The sequence below is a fragment of the Quercus suber genome, unplaced genomic scaffold, assembly GCF_002906115.3.
Source record: "Quercus suber isolate HL8 unplaced genomic scaffold, Cork oak 2.0 scaffold_608, whole genome shotgun sequence".
Classification (NCBI taxonomy): Eukaryota; Viridiplantae; Streptophyta; class Magnoliopsida; order Fagales; family Fagaceae; genus Quercus; species Quercus suber.
The window spans coordinates 118,415-139,460 of NW_027070051.1; the positions used below are offsets into that span (position 1 = coordinate 118,415).

At 33.8% G+C, this 21,046-nt stretch overlaps 3 protein-coding genes across 3 annotated transcripts; 2 read left to right on the top strand and 1 right to left on the bottom strand.

Annotated features, from left to right (window-relative positions):
* Nucleotides 1-1,961: 1,961 nt before the first annotated feature.
* Nucleotides 1,962-4,182, top strand: LOC111986122 (thioredoxin H-type). The gene is made up of 3 exons (XM_024017753.2): nt 1,962-2,093; nt 3,595-3,717; nt 3,850-4,182. The coding sequence occupies exons 1-3, from the start codon at nt 2,007-2,009 to the stop codon at nt 3,988-3,990; spliced, it is 351 nt and encodes a 116-aa protein (XP_023873521.1). The 5' UTR covers nt 1,962-2,006; the 3' UTR covers nt 3,991-4,182.
* A 1,974-nt stretch (nt 4,183-6,156) lies between these two features.
* On the top strand, nt 6,157-7,898 carry LOC136064009 (thioredoxin H-type-like). Its single transcript, XM_065765129.1, has 3 exons — nt 6,157-6,328; nt 7,281-7,403; nt 7,546-7,898. The coding sequence occupies exons 1-3, from the start codon at nt 6,242-6,244 to the stop codon at nt 7,684-7,686; spliced, it is 351 nt and encodes a 116-aa protein (XP_065621201.1). The 5' UTR covers nt 6,157-6,241; the 3' UTR covers nt 7,687-7,898.
* A 3,963-nt stretch (nt 7,899-11,861) lies between these two features.
* LOC111986109 (beta-galactosidase 5) lies at nt 11,862-18,389 on the bottom strand. The gene is made up of 19 exons (XM_065765110.1): nt 18,016-18,389; nt 17,802-17,897; nt 17,561-17,673; nt 17,329-17,395; nt 17,076-17,168; nt 16,744-16,887; nt 16,461-16,549; nt 16,266-16,371; nt 16,078-16,165; nt 15,519-15,637; nt 15,268-15,432; nt 14,964-15,142; nt 14,278-14,384; nt 14,019-14,128; nt 13,689-13,799; nt 13,463-13,576; nt 13,116-13,318; nt 12,622-12,958; nt 11,862-12,494 (listed from the first exon to the last, which is right to left on the bottom strand). Exons 1-19 carry the CDS (start codon nt 18,184-18,186, stop codon nt 12,348-12,350), a joined length of 2,559 nt encoding a protein of 852 aa, XP_065621182.1. The 5' UTR covers nt 18,187-18,389; the 3' UTR covers nt 11,862-12,347.
* Between the last annotated feature and the right edge of the window lie 2,657 nt (nt 18,390-21,046).

The following is a 21,046-nucleotide window of genomic DNA, read 5'->3' on the forward strand; positions in this document are numbered from 1 at the left end:
CCACTTAAATTGAGATAGAAACAGTCATTTTAACAAAAAATTTATAAAAAGTATCAAAAAATTTTAAAATAAAAACAATTTAAACCTTTTTAAAATTTTATAATTGTTTCATAAAAACTTCAAAATAAATTAAGAGATATAATTTTACAAATAAAATAGTATATTATTTAATTTATTTTTGTAATTTATTTTACTTTAGCCTAATTTAAGTGTATATGTGTGTGAAGCTCTCTCGTAAAGACTTGACTATTTATGAAGAAAATTTAAAAAAAAAAAGATTTTTTTTTTTTAATTCGATATTGGAGGAGTGAGAATTTGAAAATGCCTAGTTGAGCTACAGATTAGATGTGTGATAAAGCTGCTTAGTTACTGTTCAGGTATCACCTCCACATTAATGCGGCCAGAGTGTTAGCTGGAAAGCATTTAATGTGGAGGTGATGGCCCTAGAAGATATTTGCTACCTTCCCCGACGCCCCCTTAAGTTATATCCAATTTCCAGTTCAGATACAACTTGGCGGAGTCTTCCCAATAACATGAAAGTTACATTCACCTCGGACTTTGGTGTCCTCGGACGTGTACTATGCCGCCGTATATATAATATCTACTCGTTTCTCCTCTATTACCCATTTAGTAATAATAAAACTTTTTTAGAATATCCTCGGATAACGAAGTGTCCTCGGATTGGGCCGTTGGGCCCCGAGCCCACTTCTGAGGATTACTATCCCTTTTTAACTAACAGGCCCCACAATAACGTTGGTAAAATATGGATTAAAATTGAAAATTGAAAAAAAGTAACTTTCAATCTCAACTATTAAATTAAATATATTTAAAAAAATGTTAAAGTTAAAAAGTTGCAAAATGAAAAAATGAAAAAAATTTAATGAAAAAAAATGAGTTAATTGCATCAAAGTATCGCACATTATCTCAATCTATGAAATATACATAGACCTGATATAGGGGTGTTCGCGGTGCGGTTTTGGGCTATTTTTAGCACCACACTTTGCAGTGTAGTTTAGCTAAAACCATAATTGCACCACACCTTGTTTTTACAGTCACATGTGCGGTGTGGTGCAGTTTAGAGTTTAGCCAAAACCATAACCGCAACACACCTCATTTTTGTGGTCACATATGCGACATTATGTATAAGATATGGTTTGAAGTCGGTATGTTTTTCAAATTTTGGGCTTTTCTTACCCAGTCCAAAACTAATTTTTCTCTTTTTTTTGGTCAAGTTTTAAATTATTGAGCTAGTTTTTCTTTATTTTGGGTTGGCTTTTCTAGTCAACACTTGTTAGGGTTATTAAACTTCTTTTTTTTTTTTTGAAAACTAGGGTTATTAAACTATTAATAATATTTTTAATATTAAAAATAAATAAATATATTAATATATAGAGAGGGTGCAGTGCGGTGCGGTTTGTTCGGTTTCTTATTATAAAACCGCAAACCGTACTGCACTATGCAGTGCAGTGTGCAGTACAGTGCAGTTATGTCATTTTGCGGGCGATTTTGGTGTGATTTATGCGGTTTGGTGAATACCCAGTCTATACCTATATAAGATTTATCATGTTCGAGTTAAAAGGGTTATAAAAATTCATCGAATTGTCTATAATTATTCTATATCGAATTTTTTACAAAGGATACAGATAGGTTTAACCAGATTCAACCAAGTCAAACCTGACCGACCTTATCACATCGATTATCGAAATCTATTCATCTAATCAAAATGATTCACTATAAATAATTAAATACGTAGCATAGGTTTCTTTCATTGTTCAAAACATCAGACAAAATCTTTAGCTGCGAATCTGATTTTACTTATAAACAAATAGAGAGAAAAAAAATGGCGGAAGTGAACCAAGTGATTGGCTGCCACACTGTTGAGGCTTGGACCCAGAACTTTGAGAAGGGAAATGAGTCCAAGAAACTGGTATTCCCATTTAACAACCACCCTTCTTATCTTTAGCTGCGAATCTGATTTTACTTATAAACAAATAGAGAGAAAAAAAATGGCGGAAGTGAACCAAGTGATTGGCTGCCACACTGTTGAGGCTTGGACCCAGAACTTTGAGAAGGGAAATGAGTCCAAGAAACTGGTATTCCCATTTAACAACCACCCTTCTTCATTTTTTTTCCTTTGTTTGTCGGTATATTGTTTTTCTTTTCTTATTCGATCACTATTATTACTGGTATATAACCAATGCATATGCACGGTACAATTAAAGACAATTACAATAACATACATATATAGGTTCAAATTATATATACCTACCATAAGAGTTACACATTTTTTAAGTCATAGATATATACATGAATTTTACTTTTTATTTTTTATATACATATGCGTTTACTCTTTATTCTAATTTTTGCTTATTGGGTTTTTGATGATTTATTTATATTAAACTCTTCATATTTTTTTTTTTTTGCACAAAATTAGCTTGCCTAGAATATTTGTAATCAACTTGCATTGACTCTTTTTTTTTTCCTTTCTTAAATTCAAAGCGATAAATTTCAATAACATATTCGAATGATCTAGATTTAGTTTTTCCAAGAGAGAAAAGTACTAAACTAATATTGGAACGGTTCTTGATTCAATTTCTCCTTGAGACTTATCACCCCTTATAAATTTCAATTATATATCATCATTCCATGTTACAGGGTATAAAAGTTTTTTTTTTTTTTAAAGAAAGCACAAGGTATAAAAGTTAATTGTCATACAATATTTTGAAGATATATAACTTTTATTATGTAAAAAAAAGGTATTGGTATTGTCTCTATAATATATTTGTAGCTTTAGTCTAATTAGATATTTTTGAATCCTTGAATGGCCCCCTCTTGAATATTTAGTTAACTTTTAGGTTAGAAGTAATTTTTAGGTACTTTCGAAGTACAGAGAATGATACTCCCTCCTCTTATATTCATAATGGGGTTCACTCATTACATTCATAGTGGGGTCTACTATGAATGTAAGAGGAGGAAACATCATTTCTCTATACTTCAGGAGTACTTAAGAAATTTCCTTAAGTTAGACGCTTTAACATACATATAAAGTGTTTGCCCAGTCTTTGAGAAACATTATATCATTGGGGTAAAAGAAAAGAACTTTGTCCTTGTAGAGATTAACTTTATGGCATAACTTAGCTAGTTACAGTTCTTTAGGTGTTATACATAATACGTTTAAATTAAATTTAACCATGTAATTGAATTGACCAATAAGATATATGATTGAATTTGATTGTTGTTAAGGGATATAATACTATTTGTGTTATATTGGCCAATAGAGTATTGTCGGTAAAGGAACTATGCCCAAGTTTTGCTCTTAATGTTATTAGCTAGGAAGCACAGACACTTAATTTGGGGTGTCATATATGTGTCATACCTATGTTGTAATAACATCCTATCTACTATATCATGTTATAATTTTTCAAAAATTGTTTGTGTCATAGTATCGAACATGTACCAGTCTGAGCATCCTAGGTTATTAGTTGCGTCAGAATTGAGTTTCCATTTTCCTGTTTCTATCTTTGTTTTTGTCTTGATTCATAGAATCTCTTGAAAAAAATATTTATGCCATTTACTAAGAAAGCTGCATGATAGGTGGTGGTGGATTTCACAGCATCATGGTGTGGACCATGCCGTTTCATTGCCCCAATTGTGGTAGAGATGGCTAAGAATGCTCCTAATGTCATATTCCTGAAGGTTGATGTAGATGAATTGAAGGTAAACAAATCTATTCCTAACATGTTTCTAATTAATAACCTAATCTGATTCTACATTAACTGGTATGAAATTGAAATTCCTGCGTAGTTCAACTCAAACCAATATATATGTATGATTTTAACTTTTCTGCAGACTGTAGCTGATGAATGGGCTGTGGAGGCGATACCAGCCTTCTTGTTCTTTAAAGAAGGCAAATTAGTTGACAAGGTTGTGGGTACAGAGAAAGAGGAGTTGCAGATGACAATAGAAAAGCATGCCACTACTGTTGAATGATATGTAATATGGAGAATATATAAACCCCACTACTGTTTTGAGTTTTTTCAAGTTTTCATTGGATGATAAGAATAGAGCGATGGCTCTGGTAGTAGATGTCTAAAGTGTGTGCTTGTATGTAGCTACAAAAATTAACATGGTTACATATTTTGTATTTATCAGATGTTATTTAATATTCGATTTATAAACTTATTTCTTTATGCATAAATTTAAATTATAAAAACTTAAGATTTAAATATTTGATTGATAACATAGTTATTTATTTTTGATTTTCTCATAGTTTTGCAAACATGAGAGATATAAAAAGAAAATATAATGTAATTGTGTATTTGTCAAAATTTATATCCAATAAATAAATAAATAAAAATACACTTTACTATCCTAAATTATACCAAGATCACACTTTATTACATTTTGCATCTCAATTTTAAGTTTGCCATTAAATAATTCATAGCTCAACTAGGCAAGGAATCTCTAACAGTAAACATGTACAAATTTTATCATCTATTCCAAAGTGAGATGCTAGTGTGTGTGTGTGTATATATATATATATATATATTTGGTTTGCAAAGGATGCACCAAATTTAATTAGATTCAACCAAGTCAAACTTTACCGACATTATCGATATCTATTCATCTAATCAATGGTTCCAAAAAAAAAAAAACCTAACCGACCTTATCCTTATCGTTATCAATCCCAATTAAAAGTTAAGATTATTCTTTGATTGACTTTTGCTTTACCTTTGATAAAGTATTAAATAAAAAAATTATTAGTTTATTATATTGTATTATTAATATAAAATTTACATTTAATATTAATTATAGGACAAAATTTCTTTCCAGATTAATTTAGAAAGAAATTCTTCAAACTTCTCTTATATTTTTTTTATTAGATCTAAATTTTGAAATTTTAACCATTAAATTACATGTTTTTAACATACATAATGTTAAATTTCATTTCTCAGAAGAAAAAAAAAACTAACATTATGTATGTTAAAAACATGTAATTTAATGGTTAAAATTTCAAAATTTAGATCTAATAAAAAAAATATAAGAGAAGTTTGAAGAATTTCTCTCTAAATTAATCTGGAAAGAAATTTTGTCCTATAATTAATATTAAATGTAAATTTTATATTAATAATACAATATAATAAATTACATGTTTTTAACATACATTATGTTAAATTACATGTTTTTATCCATAAATTTAGACCACAAAACTTAAATTTTAAATATTTAATTAATAACATAGTTATATTGATCTTTGATATTCTTGTATATAATAAGAACATGTAATTTAGTGTGCATTTGGCATGACTTGAAAAGCCAGTTTTTTTTTACTATTCGGCTTATTTTTGCTACTATTTATGGGTCTCACAGCACTTTTTAATACTATTCATGGGTTCCACTATACTATTTCAACTACTTTTTAGTTTTATCTACAGTATTTTCAGTAAAAAAATTTCAGTGTCAGCTAAATTAACCGTTTTCAAACGAACACTCAACTGTTAGATTTTCCTCTTTGAAACACTAGGAGAGAAACTTTAGAAAGAAACTTTTTTTTTCCCTAATTAAATGCGTACAATATGGATTGAGATCCTCTAGATTTCCTAGAGTACTTTACCAAATATATTTCCTTAAATCTTAACCATTCTTAATAATTTAATGGTCTAAATTTTGCCATGTCAGCATTCTACTAACAATAATCTTAATTGTTTTGTTTGTAATATTATTTATTATTTAAAAAATATTGTTAGTGGAATGCTGATATAGAAAAATCTAAACTCTTATATCATAAAAGAGTAGTTAAGATTTTAAAAAAATCTATTAATAAAGAATTTTACGAAATTTAAAGGATATGAATCCCGTATAATATATGTACATTTTTATGCGTATGCATACGTTTTAATTTACAATGTGAATCCTATCAAAAAAAAAAATTTACAATGTGAAATTGTGAAACAGTGGCTGCGACCGCGTGCGTTGTTTGAACGCCGTATGGTGCATTAAAGCGAAATAAAAATACTCCATTCCATCCTATGACGTAGGGCTATGCGTCACTCAAATCGCGTACTCACATTCAGAAAAATGGCAGTATAGTAATTCAGCGCAAGTTGCTGGACATTTTAGTAAATTATGAGCAGCTATGTAGCTATAAATACATGGCATAGGTTTCTCTCATCACGCAAAACATCAAAACAAAACATTTTACCTGCGAATCTCAGCTTACTTACAAACAAAGAAAACAAAAATGGCTGAAGAGAACCAAGTGATTGGCTGCCACACTGTTGAGGCTTGGACTCAGCAACTTGAGAAGGGAAATGAGGCTAAGAAACTGGTATTCCATTTAACTTCTTCTTCTTTTTTTTTTTTTTTTTTTTTAAAAAAATTATTTCTTTAGAAAAATATATGCATACCTGAATTGAAATCCCAACAATTGATTAAGGGATTTGGTTAATCTTGGTTTTGCCTGATTTGTTTGTTTGTTGTTTTTTAATGGCCACAATATAACAACTGCTTTTTTAATGCCCAGAAGAATAAAATATTTGTAATCAACTTGCATTGAATTTTTTTTCTTCTTAAATTCGAATTGATAAATTTCAATAACGTCTTGGAATTATCTAGATTTAGTTTTTTTCAGAGAAAAAAGTACTAAACTAATATTGGAAAGGTTCTTGATTCAATTTCTCTGTGGGACTAATTACCCTTATAAATTTTAATTAGATATCATCATTTCATATAACAGGGTATAAAACTTAATTGTCATACAATATTGTGTATTTTGAAGATTTATAACTTTTATTATAAAAAATAAAAATAAAAAGTATTTGTATTGTCTGTATAATATATTTGTTGCTTTAGTCTAATTAGATATTTTTGAATCCTTGAATAGCTCCTTCTTGAATATTTGAATTGGTTTACTTTTAGGTTAGATGCTTTAACATACATATAAAGTGTTTGTCTGGTATATTTAGATACTGGGAAAGCAATGTGCTCAGAGAATCATTATATCATTGGGAAAAAAAAAAAAAAAAGAATTTTGTCCATGTAGAGATTCGTTATGGCGTTATGGCAGAGCTTAGCTAGTTACTAATAAGACATATGATTGAATTTAATTGTTGTTAAGGGATATAATACTATTTGTGTTGTATTGACCAATACTGTACTGTCGTTAATTGTTGTGTGAGAATTATGAGTTTCCATTTTCATGTTTTTAGCTTTGTTTTTGTCCTGATTCATAGAATCTCTTGAAAAAAAAAATGCCATTTACTAAGAAAGTTGCATGATAGGTGGTGGTGGATTTCACGGCTTCATGGTGTGGACCATGCCGTTTCATTGCCCCAGTTCTGGCAGAGCTTGCTAAGAAGACTCCTAATGTCCTATTCCTGAAGGTTGATGTGGATGAATTGAAGGTAAACAAATCTATTGCTAACATGTTTCTAATTAATAGCCTAATCTGATTCTAGATTAACTTGTATGAAATCCGTGCGTAGTTCAATTCAAACCAATATATGATTTTAACTTTAAAAAAAAAAATTACTCGGCTGTCTGCAGACTGTAGCTGAGGAATGGGCTGTGGAGGCAATGCCAACCTTTTTGTTCTTGAAAGAAGGCAAATTGGTGGACAAGGTTGTGGGTGCAAAGAAAGAGGAGTTGCAGCTGACTATAGAAAAGCATGCCACTTCTGTTGAATGATATGTAATATGGAGGAGAATATATATGAACCTCAGTACCGTATGTGTCTCTTCTAGTTTTCATTTGATGATAAGAACAGAGCTACTACTACTCTGGTAGTAGATGTCTAAAATGTGTGCTTGATGTATTGTTGTATTCAGCTACATTTGACCTTTTAATATTTGTGGTTTTAAGTAATGTGAAGTAGTCCACAGTGCTTTTGTTTATGTTTATATGATATTTCCTTCTTTTTTTTCTTCTTCTTCTTCTTCTTGCACAGTTGTTATGTTAAAGACATTGAAGCATATTGTAATGCTTCTAATTATCATTTGTTGGGAAATTATAAACATTTAGTATAAAATTTTCTCTTTGTAGATTGTTTCTCTTGCACGCAGATGCACTCTGTAGCCATAAAAGTGGGGGGTTCCTTGTCATTTGACTATTGGCTCAAAAGGGGTATTAGCAAGGCTGCTAACTGATTATGGTTTAATTTGTAAGTTGCAGACCTAATTTTGCCTGTACTGGTCAAACAAAATCTCAGTCCTCGTTTGGCCATCCTAGCTGCCTAGGCCACGAAGCCGTGTTTAAAATTTCAGGAAACCCAATAATATATAAAATATGAGTTTATAGTTGGGAGAGTCAGGTGGATTGAACGGTTTATAGTTTTTATTATCAATCAATTGGTTAAATTTAAATTTTTGTAGTTTAAAATAATATATGAAAGATGAGTTTATGTATTAAATGGTAAATAACTGATTATTATGAATATTGGTATGCATGTTAAGGCTTAAAAACACATAAAAATCATCATATATATATGTAGGGGTGTAAGGCCCAAAATTCCTAATGTAAATTTATTATAATGGGCCCATAGCCCAGTCGAGGATAAGGATTATTCTGAATAGGAGTAATTTCCAGCAAAGAGGACTGTGGTATTAAGAAAAAGGTTAGGTTTTGGTTTCAAAGGCTCAAGGAAGTTGTGGCCGAGGATAATATCTACTCGGCAGGTTGGAGCTGAGGCCAGAAGAAATAGCTTACTAATGTAGGAAGACCTCCCAGGAGGTTCTGTCGGTATGAATAGCCATCAAAGGGATATTGGACTGAAGGAAGTCCTAAGATATCTTAGGAACGAAGCTATCACCACCGCATTTAATGTTCTGCAGCTATTTTCCTAGCCACATTAATGTGGAGAAAACTCCTGAACATGGTGAAATTGGTGACCCCATGACATATAATACTAGAGAGGGTGTCTAATGGGACAAACACTCAAGTGATGGCTCAGATGCTTAACAAATGTAGGATCAAGATGCTTTAGAAGAAAATATATAAGGGAGGAGACCTTTCAGGAAGAGGGGATCGGAAAAATTTAAAGGAAAACTCTATAATATTCAGGAACAAAACTTGTAACCGAATTTGAAGATAATATAAGAGAACAGTACACCTTGAAACTTGCTGAGGATTATTTTTCTTTAGTATAATCCTATTTCATTTCATTCTCTTATCGTCTAATTGATTCCAATGTTTGTTTGATCAACTACAGCCCAATTCTCCAACCCATTCTCTATAAATTCATTTTTTTGGGGCTTTTTGGGCTTAAGCCATTCCATATAATTCTCCAGCCCAATTCTCCAGCCTAATTCTTAAGCCATTCTCCAGCCCAATTCTCAAAACTGGTCCTTACAATATATATATATATATATATAAAAGGATGTATTTGAAAAATAGGTAGCTAAAATTAAATGCATTTTTTTTTCTCATTTTTGGTGGAAATGGCTTCTATATCTCATTTTATACCCTTAAAGCATCCTCATCAAAGATTTCAAAAAATAGCATTTACTATTTCAAAAACCTACTCTATCAATTTTAACACTTTACTTTACAATACACCAAACATCAAAGATTTTATATTTTTTATCACTTCATTAAAATATCAATATTTTATTATTTTTTATTCTCATTCACATCTCTTTCACTACCAACAAACCCACTACAACTGTCATCACTGCCCAAAGCCACAACCACAGCCACAACCACCACCACCAACCACAACCTCAACCCCCAACCACCAAAATAAAATAAATAAATAAAAAAGTTCATCCCCGTCATCATCTTCTTCCACGGCGGCGGCTTGACTTTCCTCTCCCCTTCCTCCTTCGCACTATAAATCAAATCAAAACCCACCCCAACCAAATCAAGACCCAAAATCCCAAAACCAAATCAAGACCCAAAATCAAATCAAATCAAACTCATCCCAATTTGAACCCACCACAAAATCGCAGCCAAAACCCACCCCAACCTTTCTGATGACCACCACCCCAACAACCCAACCACCACAAACCCACAACCAACGGTCTCAACCCACTAGCACAACCAACCTCAACCCACAGCACAAACCCACAACCTCAACCAACTTCAACCCATGGCGCAAACCTACAGCCTCAACCAACCTCAACCCACGGTCTCAACCAACCCCAACCACCACAAACCCACCACCAACCTCAACTTATGACACAACCAACCACGGTACCACCGAGACCCATCAAGCAAACCTCCACTTGCAGTTGGACCCACCACCGTTGGACCCACAACCCACTTTCAGTCATCAACGACCACAGCAAACCCACGAGAGGGAGAGTCTGAGAAAGAGAGATGAGAGGGAACGACAATGAGAGAGTGAAAGTGATTGTCTAAGGAGAGAGAATTAAAAATATTAAAAAATGATAACACCTTGCTACAGTGTGCTCTCAAAAATTAGAGCGCATTGTAGCAAGATGTTAAATTTTTTAGGATTTAACATCTTTGATGGAGCTGAGTTTTGTGGTTTCAAATGCTAAAAATAGCATTTTAGCAGTTATAGCATCTTTGATAAAAATGCGCTTATCTGGCTGCAAGAGGTTGCCACAAAAGTAGAGGTCCCTTGGGCCCTCTCCGTCAAAAGGAAAGTTATTGGGAGTAGTTTGGGTCCAGTAGCACTAGACTTGTTGAAATGGTGACACATGTCTATTTTTAGACACATTTCACAATCTAATCGGGTCCAGTGCACTGAAGTACTAAACCTAATCTAGACCCAAAGTTATCTAAATTATTAATGATTGCCCAACTCTATTTTTCTGTTTGTCAATATATACATCCCAAGTCTCTGTGAAAGGACAGCAGAAGTAAATTCTAATGTTGACCAATAAAGTGGAAGATGAAAGAACGTGAAACATAAGGCTAAAGTAACGAGTAAGGAAGCCATTATTGTACGGACCAGCCAAGCCCCAAAGCTCCTATTGAGTATTGACAAACGGAAAGGCTACTCACCACTCAGTTTCACTATAGGATGGTCCATGTGATAGCAGGAAAGAGGACTGGATAATGGATAATAGTAAGGAAAATGCTGGGGACACAAGTCACACAATAAGTCTTAACTTTTATCACAGCGACCACTGGAAAATGGATAATGATAAAAATAAATAAATAAATAAATAAAATGCTAGGGGCACAACAAATCCCACAATTTTTGTCACAACTCGCTGCATGGTGAATTGTGACAAAAGTTGTGGGACTTTATGTCTCTATCATTACTCTTATGATAAATACTAAGAGTAATAAATAATGTTCAAGAACACACATTTCTTTACCAAATTGATTGCAAGTTCGTAACCCAAGCTAGTTGCATTAGTGAAGGCCATCATTTTAGTGTCCCACTTCCATTCTCAATGTAAGAAGAAAAAGACATTACAGGCAGGGCCGCCCTATGCTAGTTACAGTTGGATTTTAGAGGGCTTAAGATTGCTACAGTACACAAGTCTCTTAATGGAGCTGAAGACTTTAACTGGTTTATACTATAATTCTGTATTGAACAACTAGTTATCATTTTGAATATATTTATTTGATGAGAAAATAGACTGGATGTGGCTGAATTGGGCTTGAAAGTAAGCCACAAACCTATTTGGACGTCAAGGTTTTGAGGTTGTGCCTGACATACTATTGTTAATAACTTTGTAGATATATCATATCAGGCCATCCATGATCCAACACAAAATTTCAGCAACCAAATCAGATTGTCTATTAGTTAAGTCCATGTTAGGCAAAAGGCAGTTGCTAAGGAGCAGCGGTGAAATGGCAATTTCCCCCTATTGCCATTGAAGTAGAGAGAAGCAAGGAAAAAGATGTTTTGTTAATAGGAAGTAGAGTGTTTACTAGTACAAATCTTTAAGATGGCAATATAGTATCATACATTAATAAGTGAAATGTAACTTACAATTCAGTGGAAGCGCTTGTGTCTTTACACAATAATCGCTCTTGAAGCATATATTTTACTAATACTAAATACCAATTGTGCTTAATTATTACCTTCTACTACCCATAAATAATTTCTTATATCGCCAAAGAATCACAGATTATTTGTAGCTTGGCGTAAAACAAGGAATAATTTTTGGTCACCAATCCCTTACTAAACCTTGCCCATCCACCACAAAGTACTTGCAGAAGCATATTTTCCAAAAAAAGGAAAAATCTTGCCTAGATGAGATACCCCTATCTATATGTAACTCGTTGAATCCTGCATTAATCATGATATTGAAAGTTCTCCTGTAATATTACTATTCTTGTTCTTCATTTCATGCTTAATTGCTTCTTGTCATATGCAGGCTATGATAATTTCACCAGAAAGCTTCTACCTGCTTTTTACAGTGTTCTCATCTCCTTGAATTGGTTTCGGTGCCTGTACTTGCTGAAGAACAAGTAGCTTCCACTGATAATCGCTTCAACATGGCAGGACATGGATCCGCCCCAAAGGTAGTATTTGATATGGTAACCAAGCAACTCTCCTGCCCCATGCATTTCTGTGAAATACATGACGTTAAGAGATGTTAGTACAATTTTTTTTAACGGAAGATTTGCAAGTTTATTAAACCACAACTAGATCACATATATTACAGAAAAAAATAAAGATTGCAGTTGAGGAAATGCCTTTTTTACAACTTCAAGAGAGTTTGGTGCATGACAGGTTCCCTTTTGGAAACTTCCACAAGTTCCGGAAGGAGTCCCAAAACTTGCAAATTTAATAGTTGATATGGACTCTCCTGCTGCACAGCGCAAGTGAACCTTGGCCTGGTGAAGCATTTTTGGTTCACCATGGCCCTCAGTACTAAAATTCTCAATAGTTGGGTGGTGCTCAGATGTATCAGCACAAACACGTGTCACTGATCTCCGCACAAGAGAAATCTTTGATACATCCCCACCAAGTTCCTCAAAAACTACCAACAAATTTTGTGTTGGCTTTAACCAGGACCTTGGAACATGATACCTGAATAATACATAACGTAAGTTAAACAAGCATGAAGATATGTCTAATGAACCAAGCTCAGCTTGCCTTTTGCCCAAATTGCAATCTTTGAGGGCAGGTATAAAGATTTAATTGCTATGTTAAATGTTTTGATAAGCAGCAACTAAGAATCTAATACCATCTTTGGGTTGGTTGGTCACAACCAAGTTGGCATTTTGTGGGCCTGAATGTCCCAGAGTAGCTACAAGTATTGCAATCGCCTTTTGCATAGGCCATCCAGTATCTTCCTATGCTCTGTCCATTGATCCACACTTGACCCTTTCCCATACTCCGCATGTCTAAAGCCAGTGGCTCATTTCCTTTAGGTGCATTGATATAAGCCTGCAATTACCAATTTATTTAGCTTCTAACTGAACTTGTCTGTAACACTAAATATTTTGTCTTGCTCCTCCTCCTTCCCCCCCCACCCCCCCCCCCCCTCCAACTTTTAATATATATATATATATATATTTGTAGTTCTCCTACCTTATACCATGTCAGAGGCTGATGGTTTTGCGTAGCTAGTGATCCTCGGATCCAATCAACAGACGAGGCTCCATTAGGAGACACCAAATTCATTGCCTCTCCTTTTAGGCCAACCTGTATACAGAAGATACTGTGAGACTAAAACTTTTGGGATCAAGACAAAACATAAACAAATAACTGAATAAGATGTTCCTGCATTTGTGTTCATATAACTGCTCTGTCTCACCTGGTAGGACCATTTCTGCCATGATAAGTCTCTTTGCCCCTTGTCAAGACCATGTAGCAACACTGGACCAAGGATTCCTGTTTTCCATGTCTCATAATGGAATCCGACATTCTTCAACAACACAGAAATTTAGTAGTCAGTACATGAAATAACTTAATGGCTTATGATTTTGCCATGTTAATGATCTAGTTGGGTCAAGTCTGGAAGAGGTTCTGCAGCCCCATGCTAAAGGACCCAAAGATTAGGAGAATGGACCAGTTAACTTGCAGTTTGACAAATGATTAAACTGCCAGATTTGCATTTGGACAAAGTCATGGATGGGGCACTAACCGGTAATCCCACAGCTATACTGAGTAGTGCAATTTTATTTGTTCCAGCATGCAGGTTGACGGATCCAGTAAATGTGAATTGCCTCTGCTCCCTGGTCCCAAAGGTCGACCCTGTAACAAGTTATAACATGACATTACCAAACTAAATTTTCTGGTGTGAGAGTATGCAGGTACTAAATTTGAAGTACTAGTCCACTAGCAAAAGACTATTTCATTTTGGCTGGGCTTCAAGTCAATTACTAAGGTTAAATTCAACAAACCTGAATATTGCCCATTGATGAAGACATGAACAGCATGCCCAGCTGACTGCACGCTAAGAGTGGGCTTTTGTCCTCGCAGAAATGATTCTGACGGATTAACGTCAACACTGAAATGACATCCAAAATAGAAAATTATACAAAGCTTTTTCAATATTAATTAAAAAAGGCCAAAATCAAAAATAGATCACATTGGCAGTCAGAACATGTGCACTCTAGATGAATCTCTGTCCAGTGTAAAGAGTAAATTGAGTATATGTTAGTAGGCCAGAAAGTGTAGAGAAGACTTTTAAATAAAAAATTGTTTCTGCGAGCCCTGCAGCGCTTGAGCCATCTTCCATTTCATCTCTCTCCCCCATTCCAACCCTCAATTTCTCACCAATTCCTTATTCATTGTGTTGCACAACCAATCTATAGTAATGAAGAGCGAAACTAAACGCATTTATATGGATGGTGGAAGCCACAGCCAGGTCACATTGTAATTTCACAAAATATTAATAAAACTTAGAGATAGAAAATAAATGCCCATTCTCCCTTTTACTTTTAATTTAAGATGTTCTTTCATGATACCTTGGGAATTTCTTAATTCACTAATGCGAAAACATTATTTAGGGCTTTGAGATCCATTAAACTACTAATTGACAAATTAGGGGATAAGCATTCATGAATTGGATGATGTAGCAGCTCACCTGGTTATGTACCATAGATAGTCACTCGAGTCTCTGGTAACATTTACTTGTTCCAGGAGTCCAACAGTTGTCATTGATGACTGGTCCATTAGAGAAGAAATATCTTCACCATAAGTCTCCCATGAGAGCAATTCAGAATCGGTAGGCAACATTTGCATCTGTGACGTTTGAACTCCCACCTTTTTGACAGGACAATTGTATCAGTCCTTTGTCCGAAAAAACAAAGCATAAAATAACCTACTCCACCACATCAGTTGTTTTTCCTTCTGACATGGATTGAGATGAAAGCAAGAACTTTACTTACCCTTGCAGTATTAAATACAGCGTTTCTGCAGTCAGGAAGGATGCTAATTGACCAAGGAGGCAAATCGTAATGCATGTTATTGAATAATATCCTAGCAGCAGAGGTTGTGTGGTAGTTTGCAAGAAAAGCTGCACACCGTCCTCTCCCTGAAGAGAATACATGAGCCTGGGAGATGACCATAATTGAGTTAAGCATTTCCATTGCCATAGTTAGTATTGACGTGGATTTTTCGGCTAAGAGAAATAGCTGACCTGCTGATAGGTTCCTAAAGAAGTAACAACAGGATCTGAAGAAACTAAAGCCTGTTCACATAGCTTAATAGCTCGATGAAGCTCCTTCAAATGACCATATTTTGGTTGCCTGATCAAACCTAAACACAGTCCGAAATAATTAGTTGTGACTAAGAGTTACAAAATATAAATTGACATTACCAAAGTGCTAATTTTACAGGGAAGGAATCAGGATCCAAAAAGTAATGAACTCAAAGCAGGATAGAATATAGAAGTCTTGTTTGAACGCAAGATGTGGCAACATATTCTGAACAATATTTGGAAGTCATTTGAATTCTTGGACTAATTTCACAATGAATTTGAGTTCAGGGAAACACATTCATTTGGGAAAACATGAAAAGAATTATTTGGTGTAGTTTGGAAACTTTAGAAATCAATTGCAAAATACATAATTAATCCATGGGTTTGTGGGTCATTAATGAAATTTCTTGCTAGGCATGCCTACATGGTGAATACATTTAAAGCATCACAAAAATCTTGAGAAAATTTATCATGATGAATTTGAGCTCAGCTTTCTCACCATACTCATCAATTGGGGCATCATAGTCATAACTTGTTGTAATGAATGGACCTCCAGCTGTGCGTCCAAAGTTTGTTCCTCCGTGATACTGTCACAAGCCATAAGACATTGACTAAGACCTCAAATTTAGTGACAGGAAAAACTAGTCCTTTTTAAAACAGAGAACTGATTCACACAAGATAACAAACCATGTAGTAGTTTATGTATGAGCCACCCTTTTGTATGAAACGAGCAACACCAAATGCCAAATCTTGAACTGGTCGTTGGTGAATTGTGCCACCAAACTCTGTGAACCTAATCATTAAGAGAGGGAGAGTGGGGAAATCAGAGGAGTATGTTTGCATTCATACTGTCAGCTTCAAATGTACCGAAAGCACATTTACCAGCCACTCCAAGCCTCAGTCCACATGGTAGGTTTGTAAGCCTTATTGGGAGAGAAAGCATCACAGTAAAAACCGTTACATGCATTTATCTGTAGTCAAGATATGGAGAGACCAAACTCAGAATTTTCAGATGAGTTAAAAGGATTAGTTATGCAAGAAATTTTATCTGCAAGTTAATCTTCAAGATTTAAAACTATTCAAAAAGTCTATAATACTATAGCCAAATTTCAAAGTAATAATGGAATAGGTAGGTCCAGCATGTAAGAAGAAAAGGAGAGCTCACCACAGGGTCTGGGGCATCGTCTTCCTTGCACATCACCCACGGGACTCCTGTATTCAATCCAACAGCCATTTTTGCAGCCCAATTTATATACGCATGGCCAGCAGCTCCAAGTGCCTTGCTTTCAGGCCCATACTCGTTCTCAATCTATGCAAAGCAGAAGAAGAATATACTGCAAATCAGTTCATACAATGACCATTCACTGCTATCAATGCCAAATCCATTGTTGGCCAAAACTCATAAGTTGCTACTGCCTACCACACATATCTTGACATACATCAAAACAGATACACAGGACCTAAAACTTTACAAGGCCATATGTCAAGAAGCCATACCTGAGAAAGGATAATGGGACCACCTTGCGAAGCAAATAGCCTTTCATTCTTCATCATCTGGACAATCTTCTGGGTGAACCCTTGCATTGCCGTCTTCATCACAAAGCATTTACACAATTTTAATTATTAAACCAACATGAGCATCATAATTGTTACTATGTTCCTTTTCTTTTCTTTTTTCACTTCAATTTGACATATCAGATTAGGCCTCAAATTTTCAGGAAACAACTGAGGGAAGTAGAGGAAGAAAAACCTTGAAAGGCTCATTATCTGTTCTGAAGCTCATACCAGGAACATACTTCAACCAAACAGGGAATCCCCTGTATCAAAGAGAGAATAACAGCCAAATCAACCACTCATACAAACTTTGAAAAAAAAAAAATCTAACATCAAGCATTTGCTTTGCCATAAAGATAGAAAACATGTTACACATGTAGATCTAGCAAAAACAATAAAATAAAACAAAAGTGGAAGTTAACAGGTACCCAAAATTCCATTCTGCACAAACATAAGGTCCAATGCGGAGATGAGCATAGAGCCCTACTTTCTGCACTGTCTTAATGAACCGTACCAGATCATTCCTCCCCTCAAAATTATACTAAAAACCAAGTTCACACAAAAAAGAAAAGGCTTAGAACTAAAAATCTAAAACATATGAAGTGTAAAGTGAAGAGAATAGACCAAAACAAAGTGGAAGTAAGAAATGGTGCAGATCAAGAATGGTACATTGCCAGGAGAAGGTTCATGAACATTCCAAAACACATAAGTGTCTATGACATCCAAGCCTCCATCTTTAGCCTTCTGAATAAGGTCTTCCCACATCTAAACAATTACAAAACCCATTACACAAAAAGTCCAAACAGTCACAAAAATCCACAAACAAACCACTTCTTTTAGATGAATTCAAAGAAAAGAGAAAAAAGAAAGGTTAGGGATATACTTCAGGAGTGCTTCTGGGATAGTGAATGGAACCAGAGATGAGAATTCTCCTTTGGCCATTGATGAGAATAGCCTTCTTATCGTACGTGACACTGCATTGTGTCAGCTCAGAACCATGATACAAGACCATCAAAAGCAAGATCAGTAGCTTGGAAACTGAGTGAGTTTCCATATCTTTTCTCTTTCTCTCTCTCTCTTTCAAACTATGCGGATGCAAAATTTTGAAAGCGGAGCTCAGAGTGGCCAAATGTGTGTGATGTGGGGAACAGAGTGAGATTGAGAAGCTCTGAGACTGAGCTTCTGTGATCTAGCTACTACTGTGCAACAATGGCAACACTTTGGGCTTCTCCTACTTCATTAAATGTTTACTGCTTACAAGTAGTGAAGTACAATTTTTGTCTTACTAAAAAATATTAATTAAAACATCTGAATACACGATTGAAAATTTGAAATGTTATCTTATTTTCATAAATTAATATGTTAAAGTTTAAAAATAAAATAGGGTAAAATTGAACATTTGTAAGTTGTAAACTCAATTTATCATTTTTGTTTTAAAATTTCTTCTTTATATTATATTATTATCAAATAAATTTCATGAAACAGATGATGATATGTCATGAATTCCGTTATCACATGAACAAGTTTCCATCTATCTCAATGATAAATATATTTTTGAAACTATATAAAATTTAAAGCCATGCATTTTATGCATAATAATAATTTTAAAATGAAAGTCAAAATGGAGAACTAAATATATAATTTAACCATAAAATAATTGTTATCATTTTTTTTTAAAAATAATTACAACATACCGCTAATCCCAAAACTCGAACATTTTCCTCTCTAAACCTCATTCATAAAATAATAATTACTGTCTATAAGTTAAATAGAGTAAGAAATGAAATTCGAATCATAAACAACCTGCACCATATAGGGTTAGTATTATTGGATTATCACTCGAACTCAACACTCAAAAAGCTCTTAAGAATCAGTCAACAAGTGCTAATCAGTAACCACTAAGGATATTTTAATGCATATGTTTTCGTATGATGCAAAATAATTGAAATTGATGTTTCTATGTGTCTACCTAACAGAGGAAAAATTGGGTTAACCCAAAAGATATTTGAGATATTTCATAGATTTAAATGTTAGTGGGAAAATGATGTGCGTGTTTGGAATTGTGGAAAAAAGTTCTACTTTATATTTTGTCTTAGCCTTTTATAGATAAACAAATTTTTAGGTTTTTTTTTTTTTAACATTTAACATAAAAGTTAATAAAATTTATATTTTTCTATAAACATTTTGCAAATAAATTACCAAAAAAATTTAAATAGGTAAATTTGATACATTTCTCTATTATATACGGTCTGACGTGACTCACCTAAATGTCCTGAACCGGAACCACTGTGTAAAAGTTGTATTGTTTGCTTTGTCTGCATATGCCATCATCCCTATCGTGTAAAATTGTTTTTCCCGCTATGACAAATTTTTAATCTTTCGTGACCAAGTTTGTTCAGCCTTGTCTATGCCTCATGGCCATGGGGTTGCTACCATGTGATGTGATCTGTCTTCCACCCTTTTGTTCTTTAACCCCTTCATTCATTCTTGGATCAACGACATCTGGACCTGTCATTCACTCACCACGTTCTGTTGTTTTTTTCTTTTTAGTTTTTTTTTAGTGTTCTTTCTTTTTTGGTTTGGAATTAACTAATGGATGGTCTCTTGTATTTACACTCACGGGCTTCACTTTAGTCTTATATATTTGGAGATATGTAGGACTTTTTATATATATACCAGAAATGTTTTAAATTTATTCAGCAAAAAAAAAAGAAATGTTTTAAATTTTTTTCATTATGTAAGTGTATTTTTTGGATAATGTGATGGGGGCGTTTTTGTATTCACGGGACACGTGGAAGATTTTGGAAAAGATTGAATTTCTAATAACACTTAAGTTAGAGTTATGGTATGTTTTTGTGTTACAACATCTTTCATTTTCTTTTGTGTGTGTTTATTTCTTAAAAAATAAAAAAAGGTTAAATGTCGGCTAGAATTTCCTTTATTGCTAAGTAAGGTCAACTAAGATCCTCTAGACTAGGTCACATTAGAGTTAGCACACTAAAAAAAATCAAGTACCTAATGCACAATGATAATATCCTCTTCAGAGGATAACATAGTGAAAGTGAATTTTTGGAGAGAGTGCCTCACTAGAGGTAGCAAAGTTACAATTGTCTTTGGATTTTAAGCTTACAAAAACTAAAAGAGCATTGGCAGCAAGCTCCATGAATTAAGGTAAGGAAACAAAATAGTAAAGGAAACCCAAAAATTAATCACCCCACATCAGCTTATATATCCCTTTCATGTTTTGGGGTTTTGTTATAGACTACAGTTGTTCCCTATATTTAGAGAGCATTATTCAATCCCTATTTCAGTTATTTATTGTTTTTGTGTCTTGGTAAACTATAATAAAGAAAAATTGGTATTTTGAACGGTAAGAGATATAATAAAAAAATGATTGACAAATTATGTTTTAATTCACTAAAAGATGCCAACCAATTGAGTTATAAATCCCTTGACCTTAATATTTTGTTGGAAACAACAAAATGTGCTAGGGTTTGAGACATACACTTACTCATGCATGATTTCACAATTAATTGAGATGATAAACTGTGATTAATATGTAAATAAAAAAAAATACTAATATTTATGATAGAACCACGGGAAAATGATATTGACCCAATTAATTACAATTATTATACCAACGAGTGAGAAAGGAGTTTGTACCTAGGGTGAGTGGGTAACTCTTTTTGTTTTGGACAAATAAACAAGACTAATTCGAAAAGGGACAGGATCAATTAACCACATGTACCTCCCTAATTGAAATGAGTTTGTACCTAGGGTGAGTGGGTAACTCTCTTTTTTGGGTTAGGAGTTTGGCGTGAGTGAAAAAAGTAAAGTAGTTAGACGAAAGAAGAAAAATAGGTTCTTAGCCTAATAGGGAAACAAATATAGGTAAATTTATGCCAATACATTAA

Bases quoted from the DNA above. Each gene is read 5' to 3' on its own strand.
- LOC111986122 (XM_024017753.2), top strand. From the start codon at position 2,007: ATGGCGGAAGTGAACCAAGTGATTGGCTGCCACACTGTTGAGGCTTGG. The intron at 2,094-3,594 runs GTATTCCCATTT...GCTGCATGATAG, and splicing joins GAAATGAGTCCAAGAAACTG to GTGGTGGTGGATTTCACAGC. The intron at 3,718-3,849 runs GTAAACAAATCT...ACTTTTCTGCAG, and splicing joins TTGATGTAGATGAATTGAAG to ACTGTAGCTGATGAATGGGC.
- LOC136064009 (XM_065765129.1), top strand. From the start codon at position 6,242: ATGGCTGAAGAGAACCAAGTGATTGGCTGCCACACTGTTGAGGCTTGG. The intron at 6,329-7,280 runs GTATTCCATTTA...GTTGCATGATAG, and splicing joins GAAATGAGGCTAAGAAACTG to GTGGTGGTGGATTTCACGGC. The intron at 7,404-7,545 runs GTAAACAAATCT...GGCTGTCTGCAG, and splicing joins TTGATGTGGATGAATTGAAG to ACTGTAGCTGAGGAATGGGC.
- LOC111986109 (XM_065765110.1), bottom strand. From the start codon at position 18,186: ATGGAAACTCACTCAGTTTCCAAGCTACTGATCTTGCTTTTGATGGTC. The intron at 17,169-17,328 runs GTTTTTCTTCCT...TTTGTGATGAAG, and splicing joins CAGATAATGAGCCTTTCAAG to ACGGCAATGCAAGGGTTCAC. The intron at 15,638-16,077 runs GTGAGAAAGCTG...GACTGTGTTTAG, and splicing joins TGCCCCAATTGATGAGTATG to GTTTGATCAGGCAACCAAAA.